General features: G+C 45.3%; 1 protein-coding gene across 9 annotated transcripts in view; it reads left to right on the top strand.

Annotated features, from left to right (window-relative positions):
* Positions 1-22086, top strand: part of LOC103115865 (histone-lysine N-methyltransferase EHMT1) — a 130960-nt gene extending 108874 nt beyond the window's left edge. For 7 of the 9 annotated variants that reach the window (XM_060184415.1, XM_060184418.1, XM_060184412.1 and 4 more), the window contains 7 exons: positions 2453-2598; positions 9687-9830; positions 10803-11029; positions 13497-13670; positions 14726-14808; positions 16061-16167; positions 21892-22086. In XM_060184415.1, coding sequence (XP_060040398.1) covers positions 2453-2598; positions 9687-9830; positions 10803-11029; positions 13497-13670; positions 14726-14808; positions 16061-16167; positions 21892-22071 — 1061 coding nt within the window. In that variant the 3' untranslated portion in view covers positions 22072-22086. The remainder of the gene's footprint in view (positions 1-2452; positions 2599-9686; positions 9831-10802; positions 11030-13496; positions 13671-14725; positions 14809-16060; positions 16168-21891) is intronic. The other 2 variants (XM_060184419.1, XM_060184416.1) reach the window with 1 other exon arrangement.
* The last annotated feature ends 506 nt before the right edge of the window (positions 22087-22592 follow it).

Genomic DNA, 22592 nt, shown 5'->3' with positions numbered 1-22592 from the left:
GAGAGGTTCCATAATGCCCTTTGAACACACTGGAAAGTGAAACCCCTGCTCAAGTCTGCCCCCTGGTTCTCTTTAGAGAATGTTTATACAGGTAGAAAGAGGGCCTGGAAAACCAGAAAAGGGTTCTGGCCTCCTGGATTATGGCAGGTTTTCTGTGAATTTCCTCCTAAAACTCTTGTCTGTACTGTAAAGAACCAATGCAAGCAGGATTGGGGTGGGTTGTTTCCTCCCTTCTCTTTTTTGCTTTCTTAATTCAGTTTTAATATTAACATTCCTTGCAAAACAGCTCCTGCAACCAGAGTCCTGAGAGCCGTTGTCTTTGTCTAGCTTAGGTTATCAGTTTCAGCTCACTCTATCCCTCTAGGACCATGTCAGTTAGCCCTCTTTTGGGGCCATAATTCAAAGACAAGGATTCACTGTTTTTGGTTAAGAGAGGTAATTGTGTAGCCAGAGATGTGGCTCAGTGGGTAGAGCAGACAATTGTGGGTGTTCACTCCCTGCCACCAGATAGGACCGAGTAGTGCTCTGGTCTGTCTCTTTCTGTTTTTCTATAGAATAAACCAATCAGTGGGGGTCCAGCAGTGGCACAAACAAGGTTAAAATAATTAGTACGAAGTACAAGGACCCACACAGGATCCCGATTTGAGCTCCTGGCTCCCCACCTGTAGGTGTGTTGCTTCACAAGTGGTGAAGCAGGTCTTCTGGTCTCTCTGTCTCATTCCCTCTCTATCTTCCACTCCCTTCTCAATTTCTCTCATATATATATACCAGTGGATTCGTAGTATGGGCATAACCCTGGAGGCAAAAAAAGAAAAAAAAATGAATAAATCTGTCCGTAAAATAAGAGATGCTGGTGAGTGTATTCACTTTATTTATATTTCTGCTTTGTTTCCTAAGAAAGAGAGCTCATGAAGAGAGATGTGACTTCCTTTGGAAGCAGTAGTCCTATAGTTAGAGTGTGGTGAAGAAGTCATTCTGACAGCCATCCAGAGCTTATGTGTCTCCCTACCCCACACACACACCAGTCTGAGCAGCGTGGGGGTGAGAGGTCAGAGTGAAATAATCCAGAAAAGTTCCTCTGCCTGGTGCTGAAGAGAAATTAAAGTGCAGCATGTCAGCCCTTTATGTGAAGGAGCTTTATTGTTAATATTACACTATGTGAGGATGGGTTTCATTCCCTCAAACCCTCTGCCCTCCTCTCCTTCTTGGCTCTTTTTATATTCCTGGGTCAGTTCTAGAACCCTGAGACTCAAATCCCATCAATTATCTGGATATTTCTCTTCTGGCAGATAAATTAACTCCTTCCCCTCATAAGGGTTAGGGGTGAGGGGTGTCCTGTGCCATATGTCTCGAGGATCAGTTGCTGATTTTTGTGTTATCTGTTTCAAGGACAAGGCTCCTAGCACTGTGTCAATCAGGAGCAGCCTCTGACACAGTGATGAGAAGCTTGTCCTCTTCATCTTCTGGCATGCTTGCCCAGCTCTCCTGCCCTCATCTCACCTGGGGGCTGTGGACCTGTGGTACAACTGAATGGCCTTCCAGAATCATCAGTCCTTGTTAAGCCCTTTCAAATGGGCAGAGATATCACTCTTCTGGCTATCGTTATAAAACCAAGTGAGGAAAACAGTATCTCTTCATGTATTTGAAACTAAACGTGGTCCAGAGACCATTATCTGGTCATAGAAAGCCAAACTGTCTTACTTCATCTTTTCCAAAATGAAAAAATGCTGTATTGCATTGAATCTGCAGTTGGAGACTAGAGTATTTGGTGACAGGGAGATTAATTTAAGTAACACACTTCAGCCTCCAATTGCAGACAGTTGGCCTTTTATACAGGTGGAAGTGGGGGAGAACTAGAAAACTTGCAGCTGGATTTGGGGTCTTCTTTCTTGGACCAAACTGCCTATCTGTAAATTGGTCTCAGGGATTCTTCATTATTTTAAGATAGCAAGGTATATAGGAGCAGGGACAGAGGTGTGAGTCCCTGGTGCTGTCCTTTCTTTTTCCCAGGTTTGGTTTCTACATACTTTCCACATACCTTTTCCTTTGCAAAAATGTTCTTGCATGCAGTTCAGTCACCCACCTTTACCACTCCCTTCCCTTTATTCCAGGGCCACATCATACAGTCTGTCCTTGATCCAAAATAGTGAATGCTTCTGTGTGTGTATGAAAGCCACCAGATAAAGTAGTTGGTGAAGGTGCAGTGTCCTGGCTCCTACATCATGTAATGACAGGGGCTGCAGACTGGTGAGCCCTCCCTCTCAGTCTGTGCCACAGTGCTGCCACACTCTGTTGTCTTGCTCAGTAGGGTTCTGCAGGCCCTATAGTTTGTCACTTTCTGGATGTCCCTATCGACTAGGATTTCGTGTTTGTAGTAAAAGCCCATCTGAGTAGACTAGACCCACCCCTATCCTGTCCCCTTGGTGATGCTCACACGTGTCTATGACTGTAGGACTGGCCAACGGACCTGAGGTGGTGGAGACGGATGGCCTCCAGGAGGTGCCCCTCTGCAGCTGCCGTATGGAAACCCCAAAAAGCCGAGAGATCACCACTCTGGCCAACAACCAGTGCATGGCTACAGAGTGTGTAGACCATGAGGTAAGAAGAATGTAGGCCACAGTGCCTCCGACACAACCAGGGTACCCTAGGCCCCCCAAACTAATACAGGGCTCTTTGTCCTCTTGCATTGTAGATATGATCACAGGGATTATAAAAACAACTGTTATAGTGATTTGCAGGGGTTTTACTTGCTGAAATCAGATAGGTGGGAGCAACCAGAGGAGAAAGTCAGGGGCAGGGGCAGCTCTTCCAGCTCCCAGCAGCTTGTCCGCCATCTTTACGAGCCAGCATATGGAATTAGCGTCTGGCTTTCTCTAGGTTTCTCCTCCTCCTTTTTTCCCCTTCCCTTCTCTGTCTTTTCTTTTTTCCTTCATTTCTTTCCTTTTGCCAGCAGGGTTACCACTGCATGAGTAATTCACCACTCCCAATGTCCATTTTTTTTTCCTGTTAGTTTATTTATTTGGGGGAGGGGTTTGATGGTTTCCAGTTATAGTGGCTGACATATGGGTACAAATTCTCATCTTGCCATGATAGGTGTCTATGAAACAAATCACCGTCATCATGTATCAGGACCTCAGAGTCCTCTCCCACCATCTACCCCCTGCTCTTCTTCCCCAGAGTCCTTTGCTTTGGTGCAATACACCACACCCAGTCCAGGTTTTACTCTATGTTTCCCCTTAGTCACCTTATATCTCAATCATGAGTGTGACATCATCCCATATTCATCCTTCTCTTTCTGGCTTATCTCACTTAACATGATTCCTTCAAGCTCCATCCAAGATGAAATAAAGAAGGTAACTTGATGGTAAAAGAACCCTTCTACACTGCTGGTGAGAATGTAAATGAGTCCAACTGCTGTGGAGAGCAGTCTGGAGAACTCTCAGAAGGTTGGAAATGGACCTACCCTACGACCCTGCAATTCCTTTCCTGGGGATATATCCTAAGGGAACAAATACACCCATCCAAAGAAGTTCTTACATACCTATGTTCATTGCAGCATAATTTGTAATAGCCAAAAACCTGGAAACAACCTAGGTGTCCCAACAACAAATGAGTGCCTGAGAAGTTGTGGTATATATACACATTTTCCCCCCTTTTTCTTTGAAAGAGAAGGTGAACAAGACAGGCAGAAAGAGACACCTGCAGCTTTGCTTCAACTTTCATGAAGCTGTGAGGGACCACAGGCTTGAATTCAGGCCTTGTACATGGTAACAGGTATACTATTAGGAATACCTATTACATTATTAGGTATACTACTGCTCTCACCCCTTTAAAAAATTACATATATATATATATATTTTTTTTTTTTTTCTTCCCTTGAGTAGATGGAGAAAGAGAACCACAGCATCACTTTGGCCTATGAGCTGCTAGGGGCCACACTTAGCACCCTGCTCTGGAGTTTCTAGCATCTTACTCACTCTGCCACCTCCTGTGCTGCCCTCTAGAATTCTTGTCCAGCAGTCTGGTGGTAGACTTTTCTGAGTTCTCTGTTGCCATCCTACTGTTGGAGCAGAGATCTCTGGGAGATAGAGTCTCCCATTCTCTTAGCAGTGGCTTATTGGTTTCACATTCTTTATCTAGGTAAGCATTTAATTGACAAGGTTGGGTAGCAAGGAGTAGGAGCAAGTAATATGATATCTAAGGAAACCAGTCAGATAGGCCTCTGAGATAACAGTGATAAGGAAACACAGGAAGCAGAGTTGAGCCTGAGGCAGCAGTTCAGTTTGCTCACATGAAGCCTCTTCCAGACCCCTCCTTCTCATCTTGAGAAGGTACAAAAAGCAGTACTGTTCATTCAGTTCCCACCTGCACGAGGTTTTGATTCATCTCTCCCTCTTATTTGCTCTTGACTTTGAGCTGACATTTAAAAAGAAATCCTATTTTTACTACTGTGATATTGTGATGTATACATACACACTTGGCCACTCAGGTATCTTTTTTTTTGTACCTCTATATATATTCAGTCTTCATCTTACAGCTCCCCAGGTCCCTAGAATTTCCAGAGCCATTTCAAATAGGATTATCTTTTGTCATACAATTTGATCTCTTGTCCTTAGTTGCTTAGAAGATGTTCAGCCATCAGATTTTAAATAGGTGTCTTGTTGTTATGAATGATTCTTTGTTAAAGAAGGTAACTTGGAAGACACCTGACAATGTTGACTGGTTTTCAGAGAATTCACCCTAGGTGAGAAGATTTATTCTTTTTTTTTTTTTTTTTAATTGCCTCCAGGTTTATTGCTGGGGCTCGGTGCCTGCACTACAAACCCACTGCTCCTGGAGGCCATTTTTTCTTTGTTGTTGTTGTTGTTGTTGTTGTTGCGTAAGACAGAGAGAAATCAAGAGAGCAGGGGAAGACAGAGAGGGGAGAGAAAGATAGACACCTGCAGACCTGCTTTACTATTTGTGAGGCAACCCCCCTGCAGGTGGGGAGCCAGGGGCTCGAACCAGGCTTTTTCTGCCAGTCCTTGCTCTTTGAGTCATGTGTGCTTAATCCACTGCGCTACCGCACAGCCCTGAGAAGATATATTCTTGATATATATCTTTTTTTTTCTTGTTTTCCCTTTTGTTGCCCTTTTTTTTTTTAAATTGTTGCTGTAGTTACTATTGTTGTTATTGATGTCATCGTTGTTAGATAGGACAGAGAGATGGGAAAGAAGGACACATGCAGACCTGCTTCATCGCCTGTAAAGCGACTCCCCTGCAGGTGGGGAGCCAGGGGCTCGAACTGGGATCCTTACACCAGTCCTTGCGCCACGTGCACTTAACCTGTTGTGCTATTGCCTGACTCTTGAGAAGATATATCCTTAGTAGACAAAAACTCTGGTTCCATTGATTCCTATTAAGACAGAGGACCAGACTTTCGTGGGGTAGGGGAATTTTGCAGGCTGTGCTTAGTAGAAGCCATGGGAATATACATATTCCTGTGGCTCAACCAAAACTTCCACAGACTCCTCCCTTTCCCTATTTTAATCCATATCCTATATTATTTCCTCCATTTGACTGCTCTAAGTGATAGATTTTGTAATCAATCTGTCACCTGTTTGTTACCAAATCAAGGATTCATTGCTGGTCACTCAGAAGGCCAGTTAACCAGAAGAGTTGGTGCAAGAAAAGCAGACTTAGTCAGGTGCTAGCCCAGCATGAGAAGGTAGCAGACTAGTGAATTGAAAAATCAGCTCACTGAGGCTGGGGCTCACGAGCATGGGATGAGGAGGTCAAGTCAGGCAGCTGGCCATCCAGCTGCAGGGACCTTGTCATGGGGCTGCTGTTCCAAGGTTGTTTGCCTAGCTGCAAAGGGTCCTGTCATGAAGAATGAATCACTTGAGCCTCATGGTCTGTAAAATTTTGAGATAGAACTATTGATCGATACTGTCTCCTTAAGGTCTGCAGAGCAGATTCACCTTTTCCTGGAGGTCACTGTGACACAGGATTTTGGTTCTAGCTTTTCATTGGAAGTATGCATGCAAAGAGCAAGATGAAGGCTGTAATGTCTGGTCACTTACATAATGAGTAAATGGTTTTCCTGACTTCTTTGTGCCATTCTAGCAAGTGGCACTAACGAGACAGGTGTGAGAACCTTTGAGCCAACTGGTCAGAAGACTTGTGGCTGACTTCTCAAGTGAAGGCAGTCTTGGGAGACAGCCATTTACTTGAGGATCTGACACTCTTTCCGGCCAGGAGATGGTGTCAAACTTGAGCTGAAGTCTCAGACCAGAGATTGTAAGAACCACTGGTTCTTGATCTTTCCCTCCCCACCATCCCCTTTGTCTGTTTCCTTTGATGTTTTCCTGTTCAGTGTGATTTCAGTCTCTAGCAGCCTTTTCTGCATGCAGTCCTTGTGTTCTGGACTTGAGGGGTCAATTTGGGGAGACCTGGAGCCTGGAAGAAGCCCTTTCCCAGCTGGTCTGCCGTGCGTCTCTGCACTCCTGTATCAGTGGCCTTTGCTGCTTGACTTTGTTAGGTTGTCTGTGGGTTTGGTTTTGCTGTCTTGTTGCTATTTGATGTGGGATTTTAGGAAATTCATAGACTGCTATTTTCCTAAATGGAATTTTTTTTTTCTGTTTGATGTTCAACCCACTTTATTTGCATCTAGAGCAGTCCTTTCAAACTAACTCCTTTGCTATCTTGAATCAGCTTTCTTGAGGTATAATTCACATGCAGTCATTTTGTATATGCACTTCTGAGTTCTGACTAATGCAGCTGATCAGGTGCCCCCAATAAAGTCAGTAAACTTTTTTGTCCACCTATCACTAAGATAGGAGGGTGGGATTCTACCTTCCCTCTCTCTTTTTTCTGATGTGTCCTAGGAAGTAAACCCAGGGCCTTGTGTGATGGCCACTCTCTGGTGGCCTCTCCAGCCCAGTGTCTTCATTTCTTGAGAGAGGAGGAAAGGATATTCAGACACAGAGAAGAGGAACCACTATTCCATGGAGCCCCCCACCCACCCCAGTGCCTTCCATGATGTGGCATGTAGGACTGCAGTTCAAACCCAGGGCCTCATGCAGAGCATGGTGTGTATTCACCAGGACTAGTTAATTTCTGTACTCCACTCCTGTATGTTTTAAATATGTAATATGTATTTATTAATGAGAACAAACCAGAGTATCATTCTGGCACATGGGATGCTGGAGATTGAACATGGGACCTCATGATTAAGAGTCCAACATTTTTATCCACTGCACCAACTCTTGGGCTACAAATATTTTTGTTCGTTTATATCAGAGCACTGCATAGCTCTAGCTTATGGCTGGTGATTAAACCTGGAACTTCAGGGCCCCAGGCATGGAAGTATTTGCATAACCATTATCTCCCCCTGGTCCCTTTATTTTTAATTCCCAGCATTTGCACTTGACTTTCTTGGTATGCCCAGCCTGCTTCTCAGTAGTACAGCACTAATCAGCCTCAGTATCCTGATGTCTAGGACCATTTGGCTGTCTGATGGGGGTCGTGGCTCCCTGTGTGCTATTAAATGTTTAGCAGTACACCACTGCTTGTAACAGCCAGGACTATGTCTCTGCTTAGACATCAGGTTGACTGCAAGTCATACTCAGAATTCCTGATGTTTGTTCAACACTCTAAAACACTATGACACTGCATCCACATCCTTAAGACTCCACCTTTATCTTTTCCTGTGTTTAGCATTTTTGTCTATGTTTCTAAATAACTGACATTCTATTCTCATCTCTACTTTGAGATATTTATTACCTGCTGGTTTCTTGCTGTGGAAGATCCCTTCTTCCCTCGGCATCCTTCCTTGCCACTTTGGTGAAGATAGTATCAGTGTTTTCATAACTTTTGTGGATGTTCACACAGCCAGTGTTAATGATTACATTTTTTTCATTTGTTGGTTTTCTTTATTGCAGATTCTCTCCTAAACTGCTGAAATTGTGTTTTCAGACACACCAGTCTTTCTCTTGGTCACATAGCTTTTTCAGCTCTGTGGTGCATAGCCCTCAAGAGCTTTAGAAGAAAGGTTGCTTGGGAGATAAACATTTGAGACTTTGTACATTTTGGCAAGTAAAGAACTTGAGGTTGGTCATCTGTCACTCTTTTTCTCTGAGTCTTCTTGCATGTGACCTGTTATTTCTCCAGAGATTTTTAAGTCTTCTCTCTCTTTTTTTTTTTTTTAATAAGAATTTTAGGGGGCCGAGCGGTAGCACAGCAGGATGAGCACACATGGCGCAAAGCACAAGGACCGGCTCAAGGATCCCGGTTCAAGCCCCAGGCTTCCCACCTGCAGGGGAGTCGCTTCACAGGCAGTGAAGCAGGTCTGCAGGTGTCTTATCTTTCTCTCCCCCTCTCTTCCCCACCTCTCTCGATTTCTCTCTATTCTTTCCAACAACAGTGACAGCAATAACAACAACAACGATAAACAAGGGCAACAAAAAGGGAAAAAATAGGGTCCAAGCACAGTGGATTTATAGTGCAAGCATCAAGCCCCAGTGATAACCCTGGAGGCAAAATAATAATAATAATAAATAATTTTTAAAAGATTTTAAAAAATAATTTAATTATTATTGGATTGAGACAGAGAAAATGAGAGGGAAGGTGGAGGTAGGAAGAGAGACAGAGAGACACCTACAGCCTTACTTCACCAATTGTGAATCTTTACCCCTCCAGGTGGGGACCAGGGGTTTGAACCCAGCTCCTTGCACTCTGTAATGTGTGTGCTTAACCAAGTGTGCCACCACCTGGTCCCCTAAGTCTACTCTACCCCTAGTGTCCTGTCTGTACTTGGGCATGTGCCTGCTTGTGTTAACCATTCATATCCTTTCAAAGCATGGGCATTTCTGGAAATGTATTACCACATTCTTTGTTTTATTTTAGTACTCCTGGAAGGAGCCTTCTTAATTTTCCATGTCTTTTGATTTCCATATTTTAAGATTTTCCTTTACCTTCAGAGAATATCCCTATTTAATGGAGATAATGCCACTACTTAATGGAGTGGGCTGCGGTGTGCCCCAAGGGTGTTCCAACAGCAGCCACTGTCTGCTTAGCAAGCTGGGAGCTCTTTGACCAAGAGAGTTTACTGGCATCTCTTAGCAGGTGGCCCAATAATAAAAGAGTACTTTTCTATGTAGCTGACAGGAACCCAGAACTCATGTAACTCATTGGGTGTCCCTTAGTTTGATGCAGCTTGTGGGTAGCCCACTGCTCTGATAACACGACTGCAGAGCAGTCCCTGTCCTCTCACTGCAAAATAAGCTCACAGGAAGTGTTTGCAAATACCCCCCACCCCATCCCTAATGCCCTTCTCCCATGGAGACCCATCTGACAGGTCTCCCTCTGATCTCAACTGGGATCTCAGTATGGGGAGTGCTCTGGCCTCTCTTAGGTCACATAAGAAGGACTCCCCACTGATGTATGATGTCTCCTTTCTCCAGCCTGGCTGGGGTACATCACATACCTGCACCCCCATGCCAGGCCTCAGCCTACCTAGGATGTTCTTGTTTTTACCAAGCTTAGCCTCTGCTCTGCTAGCATTGCACTGAGTCCACCTTGTCTTGCTGGCCATCGTATTCTAGTGCCTGTACCAGGCCAGGCCTTCCTGCATTGCTCACGTGGTGAGAATCACCTGTGCCAAGCTCTCCCCAGCTCTGTTACTCCCCTGTCTTTTCTGATTGCAGCTGGGCAGGTGCACAAACAGTGTGGTCAAGCATGAGCTAATGCGTCCATCCAGCAAGGCGCCACTCCTGGTGCTGTGTGAAGACCATCGGGGCCGCATGGTGAAGCACCAGTGCTGTCCCGGCTGTGGCTACTTCTGCACAGCAGTAAGTTACTTGTGGCCTTCATCCTGCCCATTCCCCAGCATTTGTTCTCTCTGCTGACCTTCATCTCCCTGTTTGCGAAGGTCTCCAGTTCTACATAGGCCACTCCTATAGTACACCTTCTCCCTCCTGCCTGTGAGCCTTGGCCTCTGTACGTACCACAGTCCCTGCCTGATAGTCACTCGCATTCCTGTTTGTGCTCACTGTTGCATCTTGCCTGATTCGTGTGCTGTCTGTGATGTCCTGTCTGATTTATGTGCTCATTATTCTTTCTCCTAAGGGAAGCTGTTTGCTGTACCCTCATCTGCCATTTCCTTGGGGATATTCAGATCTTTATTTCACAAATACTTACAGGCTGAGGGCCAGGCCTTATTCACACTGCAGGCAGCCAGCATCCTGTGGAATCCCACTTGATGTACCTGGGCTATGAGCTTCTCCTCCAGGACCTTCCCTGATGACCCCATATGCCCAACTTCCTGGTCTTAAACTTCCCCATCAATTCTGCTTAAAGAGGAAGGGGCAATTTTCTCATTCATCAAGCCCACCTCCCTCTGAGGACACATTTCTTGCTTCTCCTGGAGCTTTGCTCTCTTTGTGTCAGTGCAAACCCTCTCCTTGACACTATCAGGCTCTCCTCTGAAGTGCCTGCAGGTGCTCAGTAACATTTGCTCCTTGATGCTCTCTTCTGAGGTTCCCCTGGGTCTTTCTTTGGACCTGATCTTCAGAGCCACCTCAGGATGCTTGGGAGCAGTGCTGCCAGATTGCTTTCTCTCTGTGAAACAGGTGTGTGCGCACACACTGTGAGGAGCCATGCAAATGTGGGGTGTATGTGGCTTTCTCTTTACCCAAGATTGGGAGCTACCTCCAGCTTCCCAACTTCCCATCACAGATGATGATGCAGTTCAGTACAGCTTAGTTTACTTTTCTGCTTCTTAGCCCCTATTTTAAAACTATTTCTTATCTTCTTGTTTCTAGGGCAATTTTATGGAATGTCAGCCTGAGAGTAGCATCTCTCACCGTTTCCACAAAGACTGTGCCTCTCGAGTCAATAATGCCAGCTATTGTCCCCACTGCGGGGAGGAGATCTCTAAGGCCAAAGAGGTGACTATCGCAAAAGCAGACACGACCTCGACCGTGACGCTGGCCCCTGGACAGGAGAAGAGCTCCTTGGGGGAAGGCAGGGCCGACACTACCACAGGCAGGTATGGTAGGCCAGGGCCCCTTCAGGCAGCTGTAGGAGAGTGTGTATCTGTCCATCTTTAATTAGTATGGATTTCCTACTGTTTTCACCCAAAGTCTCTCTGCTCACTTGTAGTCTCTTCTTCTAAAGGTTTTGTTTATTTATTATGTATAAAAGAAACCATTCATATTTAATAAAGAAGTCAGAGCTCTGCTCTGGCACGTAAGGCACTATGCTGGCATTGTTAGTTAAACACAGAACCTCAGGCTTGCAAGACTGATGCTCTATCAGTTGAGCTACTTCCCAGCTGTAAAGTATAGAGGTGTTTTTTTTTTTTTTTTATGCCAGACTTTATGGCTATGTGATTCCACTACTCCCGATGGTCTGTACATGTATGTGCACAAGTACATAGAAGCTTGCACATATGCTGCAGCAATGTGTAGCATACACAACATACACACAGATAAATACAGGTGCATATAGAGGCATATGTGTGTTTGTATATATAATCACCAATACTTTCACTGCATATATCAGATTCCCTTTAGGATTATGATGCTGGCATGTTGATCAGTATAATGTGATACAGGTTTACAATTAGTCATTTTATAAACCAACCTCAGTGTAGATATGGACCTGTCTGCCAATGGCAGTTACTGTGAATTTCAGTCTGTTCTCAGTGTTAGAAATCAAAGTAGAAAAGGACCAGAAACTAACTCATATGGTAGAGCACACACTCAACCACGTTTGAGGACCTGCACTCAGATCCCAGTGCTTGTCCCTATGGAAACATCACAGTTGGTGGCATTGCTCTGGTTTCTCTCATCTACCTCTATCTGCATTTTAAAAAGAAAGAAAGGGGGGAGGGGCACGTCCACTGGCAGCAGTGGGATTGCACCAGATATGAAACCCTGCCAAACTTCTACCAAAGGGGAAAAAAGCTAGCATGGGGAGGCTGTCAGTTTGTTCAGATGTTTTTTTATTAGTGACATTAATCTGTAAACTCTACTTTTAGTGAGAATGACAGTAGTATTTCCCTGTCTTAACAGGGAGCCAGGGACTTCATTTGACCCAAAGTTTATTATTCACAAAAATACATTTGAGCACAGGTCCTAGAAATGTTGCCCTATTTTTTTTGTTCATTTATTTTTTTATTTATAAAATTGAAATATCGACAAGACCATAGGATTAGAGGGATACAATTCCCACCACCAGAGTTCCATACCCCTTCCCCTCCCTTGAAAGCTTTCCTATTTTTTGTCTCTCTGGAAGCATGGACCCAGGATCATTATGGGGTATAGAAGGTAGAAGGTCTGGCTTCTGTAATTGCTGCTCCGCTGAATATGGGCAGGTCGGTCCATATTCCCAGGCTGTTTCTATCTTTCCCTAGTGGGACTCTGGAGAGGTGGGGTTCCAGGGTGGGGTTACATTGTTGAGGTCATCTGCTCAAGGAAGTCAGGTTGGCATCGTGGTAGCATCTGCAGCTTGGTGTCTGAAAAAGCATTTAGATATAAAGAAGAACAAATTGTTTAATAATCAGGAACCTGAAGGCTTGTAACATGAGATTTGGGGTGTCCATTTTAGAAAAAGCTAGTAGATTTATTTAAAGTATATTCCAAGGGGCCCATCACTTTACTAATTTGTGCCTGCTCCCAACAGCTACCATACAGGTGGCCCAAAGGTATTGTCTGGGGAGATGATGTCAGAGTTGGAAATAGGACTAGCTGGATAAGAGAAGAGAGGAGCTCCCAAATGTGGGAAAAGTATATATTATTAACTGAAAACCCTATAAATTTTATCTGGGGCCTATATTCTGTGCAGGAGCATGTGTAACATCTGCATTCCTGTAGGTCTGAGCTCGCATTTTGTGATCATAGCTAGGAGCATTCTAGGCTGCACTCATTGATGGACCCATCTTCCTCAAGTGGCAGAGTATTTTGGTCCAACCTCCCTTCAGAGAATGGGGTAGTCCCTACCATTGTTGATTCACATTGAGGGTGAGGTCCTGTAAGGGCCACAAAGAGGTCCATTACGTTGTTCCTGATGGAGATGACCCCTGACAGTAGTGAGGTTTTTTATAATGAGATTTAAGTGCTCATTTTGACATCACACATACTTAAAGAAGATTTTCAAGTTTATTTTCATCAAAGAGATGTCAAACCAGAGCAGTTTTTACTAGTGCTTAGTATATGGCAGCACTGAGGATTGAACCACGGTGCTTGGGCAAGCAAGTTCTGTGCTCTGGCTCACTAAACTATCTTCCCCACCTGACCATAGTGTTTGAATGTCCTTTTCCCTGGGAATTTCTGAGTTTGTTCTCCACCAGTGTCTTAACAGTACATCTTTCCTTCTGAAGAACTGTGAGCTGTGCCTATTAGGGTGAACCATGTTATACATGGTGCTTGGTCCCCATGACTGGGGGTGGGGTTGGAGAAGTTAGTTCCTGTCTTGTGAGGGTCACTGTTTCTTTTATTTCCTCCTCCCTGAAGCGCTGTTGGACCCCTGCTCTCCGAGGATGACAAGCCACAAAGCACAGCTGCCCAGGCCCCTGAAGGCTCCGACCTATCTGGGCAAGTCGGACTCACAAAGCCGACGCCCAGCCTTTCCCAGGGACCAGGAAAGGAGACCTTGGAAAGTGCTCTCATTGCTCTGGACTCAGAGAAGTAAGCACTGATGCAGCTCCCTCTTCTGCAAATCTCTATTCCTCCTGTGTGAACTCTATACTATCTTCTCCCTGTATGTCTGAGTCCCCCACCCTTCAGTACTTAGAAGGGTTGCGCTCCCCAGGTGTTTGCTACTTGTTGTCAAGCCTACAGGGCACCCAGGGTCACAGGGCTATAGCAGTTACCATATGTTTATTAAAGGCAATTCACTTTCACACTTTGTCAAGACATTACTGTAAGATGTCATTACTGTCCACTATACTTACAAGCAGAAGGCAGCCCCTGCAAAGTGAAAAGTAAGGACATTGTACATGAGGTTTGCACACTGAACCCAGGTCTTCAGGACCTGGACCAGACTGTATCCCCCTCCCTTAGGACAGTCTGCTTGTGTACTAGAATAGGTACATCCACTGGTTCATTAACTTTAAGGAAATTCTGATACTGGGACTAGAACTTTCTGGCATGTCCCATAGCTTCCTCCAGATTTCTCTAGCCTGGTTTATTTTTGTTAATTTCATATGCGATACAAAGCATGAGAAGCTTGAGCATATGAGCAAGAGAAACTGGAGTATTACACCAGTGCTGACCCAAGAGCCTCAGGCACTCAAGTCATTTGCTCTTTCTCCAGCCACTCTGAATTTGTTCTGTGGCACCTGTCCAGCCCACACTACTGCTTCCCAGGCAGGGAGAGCTGGGTGCACACATACTGCCCGCACTGTTCTGGCTGATGCTGCCTGGTAGGGGGCAGCTTCCAGCTGTCAAGAAACTTTGCATTCAGTGCCTGTTGGGTCTGTTGTCACCATCTGCAGAAGTCTCACAAAGCATCTCTTATTGCAGATGAAAGAGACCACTTCTTGTTCTTACAGCTTAAACCATGAGATGCCATGTGGATATAGTGTACTTGATCCCGAGGAATCAGCACATGGATGTCACCCAGGCCGGCTCCAGTCCATAGAGTGCATATGTGTGTGTGCACATACATGTATGCATCATGCACATCTATTACACGGGTGGGGAGAGCCTCATGGTCGCTTAATCCTCTACTTTCCCCACAGGCCCAAGAAGCTCCGCTTCCACCCGAAGCAGCTGTACTTCTCAGCCAGGCAGGGGGAGCTGCAGAAGGTGCTTCTCATGTTGGGTGAGTGGCCAGGGCTGCTGCCTTCTCCAGGTCCCTTTGCATTTGTGTCTCTCCACCTTTCCTTAATGTGCAAATGGCTTCCCTGGGGTAGTCAGATTCAGTTACTCACTTGAGTAAGTATTCTCCCTGAATGACTCAATTATAAAAGAAATTAGGTACGTGGTTATGAAATCAAGAAGAAACATAGATTTAGAAAAGCACAAATGTAGTGAGAGGGTTCTTGCCTGGCTGACAGGGAGCATCTATGTGGATGTTGAAGCTTAGACCCCACCTTTGTCTTTTATAGTAGATTATACCTACAAGTTAGATCCTGATATCTGAAAACATGCTTGTCAGAGTCTTCCCACCTTCATCTCAAATTGAAAAGTAGTTTGGTTTTGAGGTGTGACCACTCTGGACTTGATCTTTCTTTCTTTTTAAAAATATCTTTATTTATTGGATAGAGACAGCCAGAAATCAAGAGGGAAGGGGGTGATAGAGAGGGAGAGAGACACCTGCAGCCCTGCCTCACCACTTGCAAAGCTTTCCCCCTGCAGGTGGGGACCGGGGTCTCGAACCTAGGTCTTTGCTCATTGTAATAATGCACTCAACCAGGTGTGCCATCACCCCGCCCCCTGGACTTGATCTTTCTAAAGTGTATCTTCTTTGGGTTGAAAGGGAGATTAAAATTAAAATGCAGCTCAGTGGTAGATTACATGCTTTGCACATAATATCAGTTCCTAAGTAAATTCTTTTACATAACAGTAAAGGAAAATAATACATTTACTTTTCTCTTTGAAAAGGATTTTTAGTTTCTTTTGGCCCAAGTGGCCATTCCAGTCACTGCCAGTGGTAGTGTGCTGCCTTGTTCTGAGGCCTTGCGAGGATGTGGGCCCAATCAGCTAGTTTCTCTGAGGTTGGTCTGAGAGGCTCCTGAGGCTGACAGGTATCTAGGCCTGGGGATGCTTTGAACAGGAACTCATGGAACAGAAGGAACCAGAGCTCAATGGAGCTGAGTTAGACAAGGGAAGAGGAAGAATTTTGTGTTGCTAGGCCATTTCTGACTGCAGCCCCGTTGAGTTTCATGTGGATCCAGTGCCCTTATCCTTCCATTCTTATCTGTGAGACTAGAATAACCCACCAGATAGTGCACTGTGGTGTCCCCTTTCCCCAGGGACCCAGGGTTGGCTTCTGTTCCCATGGGTGTGCGTGTGACCTGGTGGGGACCAGTGACCTCATTCTAAATAACAAGCAAGACTCCATGTGCTTACAGTTGATGGAATCGACCCTAACTTCAAAATGGAGCACCAGAACAAGCGCTCCCCTCTGCATGCCGCAGCTGAGGCTGGCCACGTGGATATCTGCCACATGCTGATCCAGGTGAGGTGCACACTCTCCTGTCTGCAGAGTGAATGGGTGATAGTTTGTAGTTCTGAGGTTATAAAGTCACAGCAGAGGCTTAAAAAGAAAACCAGTGTTTCCATGCTGCCTGGCCAGAACCTGCTCCCTTTCGGGGGCTGTTACCTTTGTTTGGGATAGCTCCATTTTTACTTTCTCATGTGACTTGCCGACCTCCTCAACACACATGTACATATATATATATATATATATATATTATTCCTTTTTGTTGCCCTTGTTTTGTTGTAGTTATTATTGTTGTCGTTACTGATGTTGTTGGATAGGACAGAGAGAAATGGAGAGAGGAGGGCAAGACAGAGAGGGGGAGAGAAAGAGAGACACCTGCAGACCTGCTTCACTGCCTGTGAAGTGACTCTCCTGCTGGGGGCTTGAACCGGAATCCTTATGCCAGTCCTTGCATTTTGCTCCACCTGCGCTTAACTCACTGCCCTACCGCCCGGCTCCCACAGGCTACTCTTCTATCACATTCTACACCACCTTCTGCGCCGCCTGTTTGGCTTGAGAATTTGTGATCCATTTCCCGACTGAGTGACACCAATGTTTTGTGTAGTTGGTAGATGCTTTGTGTTATTGTGTTCTTTTGTTTGTTTTTGCTACCAAGGTTATGGCTGGGGTTTAGTGCCTGCAGGATCATTCCACTGTTCCTGGCAGGGTTTTGTTTTTTTTTGTTTTTTTTTTCTTTTCTTTTCCTTTGGTTGAGGGAAAAGACAGACAGAAGGGAAGATACCTGCAACATTATTTCACCACTCTTGAGACTTCTCCAAGGGAGGAGGGCACAGAGAACTTGAACCCAGGTCTTTAAACTTGTATGTGTATACTCTGCCAGGTATGCCACCACCTGGTCCATGTTTCTGTTGACTTTGTTTTCCCCTGGGATTCTGTAATTAATCTTTGTATCTGGACATGGGACAAAACATTGGTGCTGCCTCCTGCCCTCACAGTCCTCCCGTCCCTGACTCATGTGTGGCATCTCATGCTTCCTGTTAAGTCTAGTTCTTCCTGTGTTACCTGTCCTTTACCTATAGTGCTTCAGGAGCTTTCCTGAACTTTGAGAAAGTTCGCCTTAGTGTAGCACAGGTCTGTTTTATTTCTTTGAGCTTTTGGTGTGCCCTATAAGCCCTGGCCCTGGCTCCTGACAATTCCCATTTGGCTTCTGTGGTGGTGTCTTCCCACAGATGTTGTCCTCCTGGAGTCTTCTCCAGGAGTCAGACCTGGGGACTGGCTCTCTAATTTGTCTTTACTTCTCAAAGTTTTCGTGTTTCTGTATTGCTGCCCTGTTCTTCTTGGTTCCTGGTTCACATTTTAAAAGCCCAAGTCCTTTCTTGCTCCCTACGAGTTGGTTGTTATAGCTTTTTATTCTTCCCTTGTTTCTCTGTAGACACTTAGCCATGTGACTGACGAGGCAAACTCGCAGGCAAGGCCTGGAGGCTGAGAATGATGCACTGGACAAGCTGAGTGGGTGGCCTTGAGGGGTCGTCAAGGTCTTTGGGGTAAGGAGAAGGGAGTGTTCCCACAGGGGCCTCTGTAAGGAGCATGATAGGATTCACAGGTAGCATACTACTTACATAGGTATGCAAGTGTCTCATTGGAGGGAGGAAGTTGGGCCAGTGGTTGGTCTTGGGGCTGGAGGTTGAGAATATGTTGGATGGTTCTTGTGGGGAGCTGGTGCTCTAAGGGACTGGGGAGAAGAGGACATAAAAGGGCTAGTAGGCCCTGTGTGCTGCACTGGATGTGCCTGTGGGAACATACCCACCACTTCCTTGTTCTAGTACATCATATTGTGCTCTTTGCAGCACATGAACCTGGATGCCCAAGGCAGTTTTCATTGCTGCGGGCGGGGGGAAAGGCAGGAGGTAGGAAGCCCCCTGTCTGGGTCAGGCAACAGCCACCCATAGTAGGTGAGGCCATGATGGTGGTGGTGAAGGTGAAAGTTTCATGCCAGGCTTTTTTCATGGATTCCTGGGCCTTAACACGGCTCTGACTCTAGGTTCTACTAGTGTCTCTCACCTGCCTTTGAAGGATACTGGTAGTGGTCTCTAGCTTCCACTCTTCCTTTGCAAACTTAGCTCATCACTCCTTTGATTAGAGTTGTTTTCCCTTTGGCTTTTTTCCTATTCTAAAATGTGTGTGTGAGTATGCAGAAAAGTTCTTGAAATACAGACATCTTGAATGATAAACAAGCAAAAGCTTTTTTTCTTAATTGTCTTTATTTATTTATTGGATAGAGGCAGCCAGAAATTGAGAGGAGAGGGGATATAGAGCAGGAGAAAAACACCTGCAGCACTGCTTTATCACTTGTGAAGCTTTCTCCCTGCAGGTTGGGACTAGGGGCTTGAACCTGGGTCTTTGTGCATTGTAACATGTGCACTTAACTAGGCACACCACCGCCCAGCCCCTAGCAAAGACTTTTATTGTGAGAACTACCCTTCCATATTCTGTCTGGTTTTTACTACTGTACAATCATCCTCTGTATCACCACATGATACCTGCTTTAAAATTTTAGAGTAGTTGATTTCTACATTAAGAATTCTTGTCAAAGAAACTTATTTCAGGTAATGAACAAAACCCCATTGGGTGTGTCCTCACTATCAAGCAGTGCAGGCAACTGGATGAGGGGGCACAGGAACTCAGGCACATCTTCAACAATTACAAAATGAAGGCGAGGAGATAGCATGATGCTTATGCAAAGACACTGTCATGCCTAAGGCTCCAGAGTCTCAGCTTTAATCCCCTGCATTATCATAAGCCAGAGTTGAGCAGGGCTCTGGTAATGGGAGGCGGGGGAGGGGGATTGTAGGAGAAAACTACAAAATGAAAGGTCTGCTTCTTTAGGATAAAACCCAGCCTTGCATGTACAAAATCTTTATAACCCTTGTGTTGTTCTCTGTCCTGTTCCTCAGCTGACGGTCTGCACCTGCAGACTAGATTCCAGATTCTAGATTAATTTGATGATCCTTAATCTGTGTGTGTGGAGGGGGGTTTGAGGTTACTGTGCTTTTTGTGTATTTTTCTTCCTGTAGAGCATAAAACATTTTTCCTGAGATAGCTCAGGAGAAGAGATTCTTTCTGGCTTGCCATGAATCTAAGATGGTTATTTCTTGGAGGTTCAGCTTTTGTGAGGCTCTGAGCTCTCATGACACCAAAACTGTCACAGCCCTGCTATTGGGCCTGTAACCACCCTCACTGCACTAATCTGCTCCAGGTCTAGGGCCTTGAGCCCTCGCTGCCCACCTGGACATTTGTGTGGAGCCCTGGCCATGCTGTCCTATCCTCTCTGGTCTCCATCTTCGGGTCTCACTAGAAGTTTCAGGACTCTCCCAACTCACTGCAGAGTGGGGACACCTACACATTCAACCACTGAAAACTAGATTCACACATTTAAATATATGGACAGAAGGATTGCTGCTGCTGTGCTTTGATGCATGTGATCCTGTTACATGGTCAGGGTGTGGCAGCACAGCTGAAGGGGATGAGGGTCAGAGTGTCACTCACAACCTCTGTCCTGACTGACCTCATCAGACTCTTCCCACTGCAGCACTTCACTCTGCCCTTTAGGGGCTAGTGGGGGCTGCTAGACCTGAATTCCCACCCTGTCTGCTCTCCCTGCAGAGTCTTCCCTCACTGCTTGCAGCCCATACCCACCGCAGGCAAAGCACAGGTGATACCCAATGCACTCATCCCCTAGGGGCCCTGTAGGGACATTTCAGGGGCTGTCTTATCCTAAGACTTGCTCAGACTTCTCCTGAAGACCTGTTGCTTTTTGCCCTTTAACCACCCTTCGGGAACACCCTTCATTCGGGTGGGGGCCTGCTTGCTTGACTTTCTTTTCTGCCTCCCCGATGTGTCCCCCAGATCCTCTGGGTCTCCTCATTATCTCCATCATCTTCCTGAGTGATAATAACATGCCTCTTGCCGTCTCTGCTGGGCTTGGTCTCTCTATGTGTACCAGGAACTGATCACTAGCTGGACTCTGATTTTAGATGATCTGTCTGAAAACTGGTTCTGAACTTTTTCCAAATAAGTTCTCAGACGTATACCTGAAATCTCCAGCCTTCAGGGAAGATCCCCCAAGCTCTGGGCTTGGCCATCAAAACCTGCTTGACCTTTTTTTCTAGACCATTCTCATACCATTTAGGGATATGCTAAGCTCATGTCTGCAGAAAGCACCTGATCCTCTGACTACAGAATCCTCCCCGCCTTGCTAGCCTGGCACAAGACCCCTCCTCCCCCTCTTCATCTATCCAGTGTGTCTGTAAAGCTTAGTGAAATTAACTTACGTGGAATTTTGGCTTTCCCTTTCACACATATCAGATGCCCTCACCTTAGCTTTGAATGTTTTATCTTGTATATTTGACATCTGTTCATGCCTGTTTCCCATTTTGGACTCTGGCCTCTTTGCCCTCTGGCTTTGCAGCTCTGAATTGAATGGATCTCTCTGGTTGCACTGGGGATGCCTCAGCTCACCTTGGTCTCTGTCTTCCATCCTAGTTTTGACAGAAATATCTTACCTTATTGTGTTAGTTATTTTGTTCTGTTTCTGTTTTTGTTCTGACCGGCATACTGCTCATCCCTGAAGGTGACCAGGGATCAGACTTGAGACCTCCTGCCTACAAGTCATCCCTGTTGGTGGTGGTTGTTTGGTTTTGTTTGTTTTTTTGTGTGTTATCCTTATTTATTGGATAAAGACAGCCAGAAATAGAGAGGAGAGAGAGACAAAGACACCTGCAGCCCTGCTTCACCACTCGTAAGCTTTCTCCCTGCAGGTAGAGGCCAGAGGCTTGAACCTGGGTCCTTGAGCATTGTAACATATGCTCAACCAGATGCGCCATGACCTGGTCCCTTTTGGTTTTATGTTTGTTTTGTTTACCAAAGCACTGCTTATCTCTGCTTTATGGTGGTACCAGGGATTGAACCTGAGACTTTGGAGCATCAGGCATGAGAGTCTCTTTGCATAACCGTTATGCTATCTACCTCTGCATTGTTTTCTTTTAATTGCTAATAAAATAGTACTATCTTCATAGCAAAATTTTGCTTCATAAACTATGTTCTTTGGTCAATATGCCAGACAATGTTTCCTCCTATAGGAAAGGGTTTCGGCTGCCTGGTACCTGACTTGCTCTTTGAATTTTTTTTAATTTATTTTTAATGAAAAAGATAGGAGAAGAGAAGGAAAGAACCAGATACCCACTTTGGTACATATGCTGCCAGAGACTGAACTCGGGACCTCATGCTTGAGAGTCCAGTGCTTTATCCACTACGCCACCTCCTGGATCACACACTCACAACCCATTTTAAGGTTGGGTTGTATGCCGTAGGAATTTGCCTGTCAGATGTGGCATGTCATTAATTTTTTTCAAGTATACACTTTACTGGAAAAACTAGAAAATTGTTCTCCAATGCATAGACACTTGATTTTACTTGATTTTATTTTGGTAAGCAATGAACAACTGGAGAAAATCCTAGCAAGTTCTGGGTCACTTCAGGGCCATTACTGCTTCCCCTTCTGGCCTAGCCTTGCTTAGGAGTTTTCTCTGAATCCCTTCTTTGCCTACTTTAGAATGTAGCACCTACCTCTTGTAATGACCTCATGAGATTTTTGTGACTGAAACATGTGAATCCTTTCCTCACAAATGACTGCTGGAGTAGCAACCACCGTACCCCTGACCAGTCCCTTGTTTTACCTAGGCGGGTGCAAATATTGACACATGCTCAGAAGACCAGAGGACCCCATTGATGGAGGCAGCTGAGAACAATCACTTGGATGCAGTGAAGTATCTCATCAAAGCTGGGGCTCTTGTGGATCCCAAGGTATGCTCTCGGGTACAGAATCACAGTTGTGTACAAGTGTCTCATAATGATGTATAGGGATCAATAATCCCCTATGGGAGTGTTTTCAGTACTGGTAGCAACAAAGACTTGTCTAGAGCCGTTAGTTCTCCTTGCTTGGCTATCCATTTATTTGTGGATAAATAAATGGGGCCAGGCAGTGGTGCACAGGTAACCATGTACAAGGATCCAAGTTCAAGCCCCTGTTCCCTACCTACAGGGGGATCATTTACAAGCCATGAAGCAGGTCTGCAGGTGTCTCTCGGTCTCTCTTCCTCTTGATTTCCCCCCTCCCCTCTCAATTTCTCTGAGTCCTATCAAAATAGAAAAGTGAAAAAGGCCTCTAGGAGCAATGGATTCATTGTGCAGGCAATAATCCTACTGACAATAACAAAAAATAAGAGAGAAAAAAAATATTTGTGAGCACTGCATCCACAGTGCCTATCCACAGACATACTACTAGCAAGGTCTGCTGTCCAGAGTTCCAGAGCATTTAGGTAAGAAGAATGGTCGCATACATTCACAAATTGAAAAGGGGTAAGACGATCTCATTTCACACG

This window comes from Erinaceus europaeus, unplaced genomic scaffold, assembly GCF_950295315.1.
Source record: "Erinaceus europaeus unplaced genomic scaffold, mEriEur2.1 scaffold_314, whole genome shotgun sequence".
NCBI classification, from domain to species: domain Eukaryota; kingdom Metazoa; phylum Chordata; class Mammalia; order Eulipotyphla; family Erinaceidae; genus Erinaceus; species Erinaceus europaeus.
This window is presented reverse-complemented; position numbering and strand designations above follow the sequence as displayed.